The 10748-nt window shown below is 44.0% G+C and overlaps 1 protein-coding gene across 1 annotated transcript; it reads left to right on the top strand.

Moving 5' to 3' along the window:
- Positions 1 to 760: 760 nt before the first annotated feature.
- LOC104498804 (proline-rich receptor-like protein kinase PERK2) lies at positions 761 to 1443 on the top strand (the record flags this gene model as incomplete). The annotated part of the gene is made up of 1 exon (XM_010142227.1): positions 761 to 1443. A coding segment is annotated over one exon (683 nt), but the record flags the coding sequence as incomplete, so codon positions are not given.
- Positions 1444 to 10748: the final 9305 nt, after the last annotated feature.

Raw genomic sequence — 10748 nt, 5'->3', positions numbered from 1 at the left:
GGTCCATCATCCTACCCCGTGTAAGTTGGACTCAGTCCAAGCAAGCATGTTCCTAATGACATTGATGTCCCCTGAACTGCTTGCAAGACGGCATAGGTGTCAAACCAGGACGCCCAGTGTTAAAAACTTCTTGCTGTGTCTTCTTTGTTGATTTTCATAGCTAAAACGGCTGAATACCTACAGGCAGGGATCTACATGCAAGTTTAATTGTGTGAACTGTGTCATGCTTTCACAGAAAAAAATAAATCATCGAAGAGTTTAAGCCACCAACTAGCTCCTACTGTTTCTGGTGTCGACCTGTCCATTCAAATCAGAATGCTGAAAACTGGGACCCTCTATGAAGCAGCAGTTAATTTTGGCTCCATAAGCAGCCATCCAGCCCTCACATCTCCACAGGAGATCTGAGTCAGTTAGGACATTACCACCATTCCACAGCTGGCCAGGAAAACACAGTAGGTAATTCACCAGCTAATGCATACCTATGAGACATCTAAAAAAATGGTAAGGTCGGTCTGCAGGGTTTAAGAAGAATGAGAGTGGAAAGATACTTTAGATTTCTAATGTTAAATTGCATGTTTACCTACAGTAGGCTTTTGTCCTTGAGTATGTCTGTTCTATTGGCCTGTAGAGATTATCACTACCAGCTGATGAAATTCCCCCTTGAATCAAAAAGGTCTGGTCCCCCAAAATGACAGCATGCAATAGTCCATGTATGTAAGTACACATGTGAATCAAGGCTCATGATGTGTCTTACTTGCAGACTCAGACCCTTGCACACCTGATGCTCCACCTGCTGCCACTTCACCACCAACCTCTGAAGAACCTGGACCTTTCGCAGCTCCAGCATCACCCTCCTCTTCCTCTGACACTGGTACTGCATCATTTTCACCACCATTACCTGCCTGTGTTGCAGCCTTACATCCCAAACCACCTCCTATTGAACCATCAACATCAGCTTCTGCCTCCACTGTCCACCCCGGGCTCTCTTCTCTTCCCACACCGCCCACCTCCAATCCCTCCCTGCACCCTGGACTTTATTTGCCAGTAGTCCCACCTGGTAGTGCCACCCACCTCATCAACTGGCTGCCCTTCCTCGCTTCCGCAACACTCACCACCATTCAAGGGAAGGAGGAAGACCAGCCACCCATAAGAACAGGCTCCCTAGAAGGCATGAAGTGCTGCAGCAGCACACCCCCACACCCCTCCCATGATGGAAATCCCCAGGCAGCGCCTGTGGGAGACCGGGCTCCAGGGGCTGCTTCCTCACCACCCGCTACCCACGCCATGCCCCCGAGCTCTGAGGAGTCATCAGCGAATGTGAGTGACATCCTGGCAGAGCTGCGGACAATGAACAGCCATCTCTCCATTATTGCCCGAGCCCTGATGCAGCTGGCATCATCACTGGCTCCGCAGCAGGAGGCGCGTGGCACCCCACCTCCTTAGTGCCAGGCTCTGCACCGGTTCACTCTGCTCATAGGGGCTGGCGTTGACTGGGGACAGCCACAGTGGAGGTAGGGTGGAGGAAAGGGACCTTACCCAAACCTGCCCATACTGTCTGTGCTGGTTCACTGTGCTCTCTGACACGGACCACATCTCTCCACTGTTTTTTTCAATTTGTTTGTTTATTTGCTCCTTGTAAATGGCTGCATAGATTAAAAAATACTTTTGTGGTCTTGTTAATAAAATTGTTTATATTTCTTGCATTCCTTTCAGATGTGTGCACTCCCCTCCTCTCACCCTTTAACCACACAAGCACTGGTAGAAATCAGTGAGATCTCACACAGAGAATGTGAAATGAAGTGGTGAGAAGTTACCTGCTTGAGGAGGTGACAAAACCCCTCTGAGCAACATGGGGGGACACAGAGAGGAAAGAACACAATTGAACTCTGAAAAATTTTCATATTTCTCTCCATCCGCGCCGTATGGCACAGCTCTGTTGAAGTTGGAGCCCTTCCCAGTGCACTAAATCTCAGGGGTAATTGTAATTACTGCCGCATGTAACGGACGTGATAAATTGTTCACAGTACAATGCAGGGTAGCTGTCAAAGGAGTACTTGGTCTGAACAGCTACCTCTTGTCCTCTGAGAGAGCGTGAACCGGAGGTGCTTAGCTACTAAAGAGTATCTGTTTTACTTGCCAGTGGTGCCCGGGGTTCTTCAAGGGCATAAATAGGCCAAGCTAGTTTACAGCAATTAGCCAGGGACATGCAGATAGGTCCCAACACTTCACTACCTTTTCCCTATTGCTAAGCTGCAGCAGCTTTCCTAAAGGTGGCACTGGAGGTGTGAAACCTCAAACAATCCGCTTTGTGAATGGGAAAGGAGTTCTTGGGCATGAATCCAGAACTCGCCCCCCTGAGATGTATGACTTGAAGAGCAGCTGGTGAGGTACCCTCGGATGCTGCCTGGCCTGACAGAGGCACCAGAGCTGGGAGCTGAAGGTCGGGATGTGCTTGGTACTCTGGAAGAGCCCCAGGAAAGAGGGCTCACAGCTCTTGCAGAGACAATTTGTGCATCTCAGCCACAGTCTGCCCATAGAGCAAATAACCGTAGTCAAAATAAGGTATTTTCCCAAAGGTGGGCCAAGCACAGGGCCAGTGGAGGCTGAGCCAGGCTACGTGGCTGCTCTGCTTTTCATCCTGGTGAATTAAAAAGAAGGAAATGCTCATGGCAAACAAGAGAAAATAAAGGCCTCTGTGAAGCTGGGTATGATCTCGCCTTAATCTAGCCATGCAGCCCTCAGATATCAGGATCTGAGGCCATCTCTAGGAAAAACCCAGACAAACAGACAGATCACTAGATAAGATTAAAGAGGAAGTATTTTGTCTGTTTGCAAATATTTCTGTTACAGAAGAGCCTAAGCCACAAAGATTGAATGAATACACAAACTTCCCCAAAGCTCAGGTGTGTTTGAATTTGAGGTTTTGGTTACTATATATATATTTATATATAAACCTATCCATATTTTTGAGTCTGTGCCTGAACGATGAAGTAACTGTCCTGTTCAATCATGTTGTTTTTTTTTTTTTCTTGGCTGGATCAGAATTTTTTTTCTCCTGTGATGTGTTTAGCAAAAAAAGTGAAAAGAAAGACATTTTGTAGATGGCCTACACTACCTTTTAGTTTTATGTGTTTCAACAAAAGGAGATAAAAGGAGTGTCTTAAAAACATTTTGGCTGTTGTTTTGGCTATAGTAGTTTCCTGTAGACTAAAAAAGTAAAAGTAAAGCAAAGTTTTTCCTCCTGTTATTATGAAATATAGGACAGGAAAGAAAGGGGAAGCTCTATGGTTAAAAAAAGGGAATATTTTTAATTTTTATCCATCCTTCCCTCTTTCAATTTAACATCATAGTAAATAAATAGCATGTTTTCTCACTCTTGGTGGTTTCACTTGTTTTATCCTGTTGTTTTCGAATTGCAACCTTTCATGGCCTAATGTTGATGAAAATCTCAGTGGAATTTTCCGGACCTGTGCAAGACATGTAGCCATAGTCCTCTGTACAGAAAACTTCAGAAAATCTTAGTGTGCAGCTGCTGATGCTTTATCAACCAAGGTTAGAGCTGTCTTCATTTAGGTGTCTAAAGGACTTGGGAACAGCTTCCCAAACTGGCATGCAAATCCAGAAAAAGCCTGAGAAAGTGGCGTGCAGCATTAGATGTTCAGCTGTGAAGGCAGTGTTCTTCTTTCTCAAAGGTGCCACGGATGTGATTCAGCTGGCAGGGAGGGAAAAGCGCTGTTCCTGAGCTTCTTCCTAAAGGAATGAGATTTTTGTGGTCCCACAGCCAAAGATATTAGATGCTAAAACTCCCTTGCAGTCTAGACTCCGAGCTGTCTGGTCCTGAGGCATCCTGACAACAAAGCAGGACCAGAGGCCGTAGCCAGAACTAGCAACTTTCAGATTGACTTGGTAACCGCTGCTGGCTCTCATCTGGGCGCAGTAACTGGCTCCAAAGACAGACAGAGGCTGTCTGTGGGTAGGGTCCTGCCGAAACGAGCACATCGGTCCTGACCAACCTGAGCCAGCCTGAGCCCAGCCAAGACTCTGCTAATGCTGCAGCCACAAGGTCCACTTCTGCAAATTCACATGCAGGGTTTGTGGGCAGCCCATGCTGAGTTCTGTTAGCAGCGCCTGAGCCAGCTGGTTAAAACCCAGCTCAGGTATGTCTGGGGCAGCCTCACTATGGCAGAAAAGGGCTTCACTGCTATGCAAAGAGATGTCCTGCTCATGGGCATCTCATTCAGTAACGTGCATTATTGCACTATGCACTCAACAGAATCACGTTCCTTAAGAATTATTTTACTTGTTCAACCTAATTGAACCACTTAAGCACTTTCAGAAACAAGTGGCTGCTCTGACTGCACCGCTTTGATGGCAAGAAGGCTGCCTCTGTCTCAGGTTTTGTTTGCTCTTCTTGGCTTTCATCTGCAACCATCCAAATCTGGCTTGGAGCTGCCAGCCCCACTGCCTCTTTCCGATTGCTTAGCAGCATTACTCACATTGCTGAGCCACTGCTGCACACGTGGTACTCTGCCAGCCAGCTGCTGGAGTTCAGTTTACAAGTAAAAGACTCCTAAAACATCAGAAGACGGCAGCCAAGAAGCTGAAGAAGGACAGAAACCCTGGTGCAGCTGGCACCATCCCTGCACGGGGTCCCCACAGCTTGCCGGCACCTGCAGAAATGTCATGTCCAGACTATTCCAGTGTGACAGAGCTTTATAAGCCATGGCAAAGGGTTCAAGAGACTTTTCTCTCTAAATTACTCCTTTTGATGCGGCTCAAAGAGTGAGGGGCTGAAAGTTATGATGTCTTGGTGTGTGTTCAAAGTCCTATGTAGAAATAACCTCATGGGCTCACACTCCAAAGGCTGTTAAATTATTAAAAATCCCGTGCTGGCCTTCTCTCGTCTGGGACATTTTCAGTCTCTCCTTCATCCTCCTCTTCTACAGCTTTATTATTTGAGATGGCAACAATTTATAGGACAATATTCATTTTATAATTAACAGATGCTTCTTTGGTTTTCTACTAAAAAAACCTGGAACACTCTGGATAAGCAAAATCTAAAGGGTACAAACCAGGTCGTTACTCTTAAAGTTAGTATGGGTGATCGTCACAACCCCTTCTGGCTTCACAATCAAAATCCTAAACACACTGATTTCATGTCTCATAGCTGCTTTACATACAAATGTTGAGGGTGGGATTCAAGTCACTGCACCTTAATTATCTAAAACTTGGGTTTGTATCTTGCTCCTCAGCCATGGGAGGCAAGGGCTCTCAGCGTGTGATTCATCCCAGCCTAAGAAAGGTATTTAAAATAAGTGGGAAGGCATTCAACTTCTGGCAGTGTCCATCCCTCTCCCCTGACTGTAGACAACTAGTTTGAGCCAGATAATTGACTTCTAGATGGCTGGAGGTAATTGGGATGAATCCTGTGTTTGGTAAGTGCAGTTCATTTCAAACTGGTGAAACATAAATATATCACATTATTTGAGTCCTGATAGATGTGTGAGGAGCTGGAAGAGGGGAACTGAGACCTCAGAAGAATAGGACTGACAGCAAAACTGGAAACCCCTGCGAAATATCCAGCTCCAGCCGCACACCAGGAGTTATCCACTGCCAGCAGAGCACCCAGAGGACATACAGGTCATTTCCTTCTCCCAGAGATTTAACTCCTTGGGATGTCGAACTGGAAGCTGAAGAACTGCATGGGATTTGAGTGATGTACTCAGTGTCTGCTACTCCTGCAGGAATTATTTAAGGAGGCAACAAGCTGTACGATGTAGACTGCAACCCAAGAAGGTGGGGAAAATCACAGCTTTACCCAGGAGGAATAGGAAGTTTGGTGATTTTTTGCTTTGTTTTCTCTAGTGCACATTCTTCTTCCAATATTTGTACACACATTCACTGTAATGACACTTAAATCCCCCAGTAAAAATAATTTATAAAGAAGCATTGCTAGAGAGTGCATTCCTTCTCATTAGCACAGCTGCAAGCTGGCAGCATGCAGAGCCTGAGGGTGAGCTCCCTCCTACAGACAAGATGGTTATTCAGCATAGCTCTGTCTGGGAAGCATAAAGCAGGTACCCTCTGCCATGTGCCCCTGTGGACTCCCATCTCTGCTCTCCAAGCCGGGTGGCCTGTGTGCCTCCAGCTTCCTCCCAGACCTTTCACTATAGTATTTTGCAGAGTTCTTTGAGTTTCTGTTCAATTTATTTCAGTCCGTGAACAATTAGCCAGGACACCTGCATCAGGATATTGGTTGCACCCATAACCACAAGGCAGTATCCTGAGTCCACAGCTGCCAGCTAAGTGAGAGATGCTCTTTGGATGTCACAGGGCAGAAGCTACTACGCCACCAGTGTGGGCAAGGATACCCTGTGGCCATGGACGTCCCTGTCCTAGGGTACAGTGGTCATGCTGATGCATGGTTGTGCTTGGGAAGGAGTAACTCTGAGTCTCCCTGCCAGCAACCAAAGCCACATTCTTCATAACCCATCCCGTGGGCTGGGAAACCCTCTGCTCACATAGCCCATGGGATGCAAGAGAACTACAGTCTGTAGGGCCCCAGCTGGGTTTGGAGACCACTGTGCCAGAGAAACTCTGAGACAGCACCGCTCCCAAATTGTGCAGGAACTGAACAAGCCTGAGCACAGGGGCTTTCCCAGCCCATGGCTGAACTGGGAGACTTTTCTGTCACACAACTCCACGTGTGAGTTAAAAGGCACAATATTTTGTGCTTGTTTTCATTGCTTCTAGTCATGAATGCTTTAATGAACAAACTAAAAATTAAGTCAAGGCTGCACTTTGCTGAATATGTTTCATAATTTCAGAAGTTGAGTAAGTTCTCGTGTCCTGCTCACATGGGAGAGGAAGATCTCTGTGGAAGTTCTCTTTCCCGCCCCACAAACCCCCCCCACCCCACCCCCCAAAGTAGAGTCATTTACAGTACATTAATCTTTGAAAAAATGGGAAGGATAGGAAATCTAGTTGAAGATGTCCCTGCTCATTGCAGGGCAGTTGGACTAGGTGACCTTTAAAGGCCCCTTCTAACCCAAAAACATTCTATGATTCTATGATCTCCCACATGGAATTTTCTTTCCACTTGACAGACACTGAAGCTCTGTTCTTGACTTAGCCTTGAAGAGTTAGGCTGTAAGACGCAAGGCTGTTAGTGCTGGTCTTAAAGGAAATAAAGGTGGCGTACTCTAGGCCAGGTTTTCAGGTGGCGTGAATGGATGAGACTCTGTCCTTTCTCCTAGGTGTGCCAGGACCACTGCACTGAGCGATACTGTCCATCTGCTCCTCTGCAATCCTGATTGCTCTCTGCCCCCATTTGTTTCACACTTAAGCAGCACATTTGCAGAGCAAGGACTATGTTTTTGTTCCACCATCATGCCAAGTTTAGCATGGAAGGGGATTTTAAACACCGTAACAGCACAAGAAATTATTAATAGCCAGAGATATCACGAAACCGAAATCTTCCGCTCAACGAAGAGGAATTCAGTAATGTAGAAGTTGAAGACAGAAAAGCATACCACAACCTCTTGCTGGGTTTTGCTGCAGACTCTCTCTAAAATAAGCTGGGCAGAAACGATAACTTCTCACTACTGCTTTTGCTTATGGAAGTGGTTCCCAGACACTTGCTGTACATTGTATAATGTCAACGTCTGATTTGACCCACATCGTTCCCATCTACTCCTCAGTCTGGATTTCCCATTTATCTTGAACTTTGGCTGAAATCTCATTTTATTCAGAGACAGGTCTTGTTGGAAAATCCTTCATAAAGAGCTTTACTGCTTATAACTGTCATTCAAAACATATTTTGAACAGAAAAATGAGGATTTGCGCCAGCTGAAGCACTTGGTGATTCATGGTGATGGCAACAGATTGTTTTTATCACAAAACAAAATAAGAGCTCCCCAAAAAAGTCTGAAAAATGCCAAGGACTGTTTCTATTTCTTAATATTTATTTTATTAAAGATATTATAACCACGCCAGTAGTTCAAGAATTAATCAAAGCATTTTTTCTTCTGCATTGCTACTTTACCCATTTCCTCAAAATTTTTTGTCAGTATTTATTTTGGGTCAATGGAAAATGACATTTCTTCTCCCTGTCAGCAGAATCAAACCATCAGACACTTACGTGGCTGTGCTAGAAGAATACACTGAATTCTGACGTTAACCTGTCTGTGAGCTGAAATCCAAACCCCACAATTTTTTCCAGGGCCTCCAAAGTAGTGAAAGTGTTGGTGACACCAGTCTGGTGTCCCACGGTCCATGTTGTACGTCACCAGTGAAGTTGTATATGGCTCTATTTCCTACCCTTGATTGGAAGGGGAACTCACAGGCCTTGAGGTGATGCAAATTTCCATGGGACTTGGAGCTTTGATTGACTAGCCAGAGCTATTTGATCTGTTCCAGATGGGACCTGACTTCATGTGTTTTAGCAAATGGTGGTAGATGTTGGACTTTTTAAGCCATGCCAACTGACGTGATAAAAGCTTTCAGGGGCTTATTCATTTCTTCCATATAAAATAAGGCAATTTGCACATTTTATGTTAATTCTATATTGATTATCACTCTTAGGAGGTAAGGATGTTAATATTTTTTAAACACACAGGGCTTTACTCGATCAGACTCATTTGTTTCCTCTGATGGAAGAAAAGGGCCTGAGGTAGAGACAAGTTAAGAGCTGACTAGGAGGTTTTAACTAAAGTAGTGGGATGAATGTGAGCCAAGGAAAATTTAGGCTGCACATCAGGAAAATTTTCCTAACAACGAGGTCTGTTACTACGTGGAATGGTCCCCCCAGGGAAAAGGGGGAAGCTGACTAGACAAAGCAATGAAGAACACATTGTAGGGAGCAACCTTTAAACTGTTCAGGAATGGACCAAGTGACCTAAGTGCATTTTCCATCTCTAATTTCTCTGACTCAACCGCTACAAGGGTGCACTGTAGAGTATATGACTCCTGTGCTCTGCCACATCAGTACTGCTTTGGGAAGACTTCCCACAAAGCCAGTCGTCAAGATGCAAAAGACCAGCGTCCTGATCTCCAGATATCTTTGCTGGGGTCTACCAGGTGTAGGCTGCTCTCACTGGGAGCTTTGGCTACCTATGGCACCCACCCAGGGACTGCAGGGTGCATGAACTGAGGTTATTTCGGACTGGACCTTTTTAATTCTTCAGCTTTGCTTTTCTTTGCATTTTTTTCTGACTTCTTCCTCTTGTTTAGCAAAGCTTTTCATGCTCAGAAACCACTAAGTTGCTATCACAATTTCCTTTAAGAGAATCAGTTTAAGTTTGCTTGATCACAGCTTATAGAGGAAAATTCAAGCTAAATAGAAACCTGACACATAGGTGAGATTTCTCAGCACCTGGTGATGCTCATGCAACAGCTATCACATTAGCAGTCACCCAGGATTGAGTAAAATGTCGAACTTAAGATGCCAAAACAGCTTACAATGCAACTGTCATGTACTTATTTTCCCTACTGAACTGGACTGAACAAGCCAAGGAATAGACACATGCTATCAATGGTTTTACTTCAGTCAAAGTCAATATGACTCCCTAGTAATGAGGAAAAGTTATTATTCTGAGTCTTGAATGCTGCAAACATTAGAGACCTTCTGATAGAGGTCTTCAGAAGTTTTTTATAAATCTTCTTTACAGAAAAGTTGATTCATTAACAGCCAAGAATTTCTGCAGGAAGTATCAGTTTCATCACATTTCTCAAGAAAATTCACACAAAATTTTGAAGTGATCATACTCCAAATGGTATTTTTGCGGATTTTTTTAAAAAGAAACAACAGGGATTTTTTGTTTGTTTGTTTGTTTGTTGAAAAGCAGGTTTTCTTATCAAATTGTAACTAATTAGAGTAGAACAAGACATAACGTGGAGAACTGATTTTTTTTTCTCAGAAAAATGGTTTAGTACACCCAACTACAGTGAACTTTGTGTCTGAGTATTTTTATTTCCTTTAAAAGTAAAAAAGTATTCAAAAATCAACATTTCCATAGAAGAGGAAAAATACATCCCTCTTTGGCTTATGTATTGTCTGAGCAAGAACTGTTTGAAATTATAGGCAAGATAACAAAGGGCCTTTTCTGCTGTGCCTGTGTGGGAAACCCTGTATTTATTCTTAGTTTAAATCTGGCCCAGAAAACACATGTTTTGAAAAAATAATAGGTATGTTATAGGACAAACTCAGTGTACCATGAATGCGACTGGAGGAGCTGTATAGATTTCTGACACAGATTTCATTCGTGGATTTACTTTTGCTTTTCAGCAGCCTTCAGCAGTGTTTAGCTCTGCGCTCTCAATTCCGATCTATTTCTTTTACGCACTAGGTGCATGCATGAATGCACTGACATCTAACAACGAAAGAGCGGCTTCACGGAACAGAGACAGCAGATCAGCTCTATATTCAGCAAAAGCTGACAGCAGACTATGTAAAAAAAGATATGTAAATGCAAAGAAGAAACAGCTGAAAAAGTCTTCTAGAAAAAGAGTTTACTTCTACATGTTAAAGAAAAAAAATGCAAACGGAGCAATTAATAAGAAATTACTTTAGAAAACTCACTGGGACAAGACAGGACAAATATCACTTAGAGCAGAAAAAAAAAGTCCATGTCAGTAACACCTCTATCAACACTACTTTCATTTTACCAGTTCCTGTCTAGCCGGGAACTAATTTCTTTACAGTTACTGAAGCAGAGTAACCACAAATCAAACAGTAGGAAAATGATAAC

The sequence above is a fragment of the Buceros rhinoceros genome, unplaced genomic scaffold (assembly GCF_000710305.1).
Source record: "Buceros rhinoceros silvestris isolate BGI_N320 unplaced genomic scaffold, ASM71030v1 scaffold778, whole genome shotgun sequence".
Classification (NCBI taxonomy): Eukaryota; Metazoa; Chordata; class Aves; order Bucerotiformes; family Bucerotidae; genus Buceros; species Buceros rhinoceros.
This window is presented reverse-complemented; position numbering and strand designations above follow the sequence as displayed.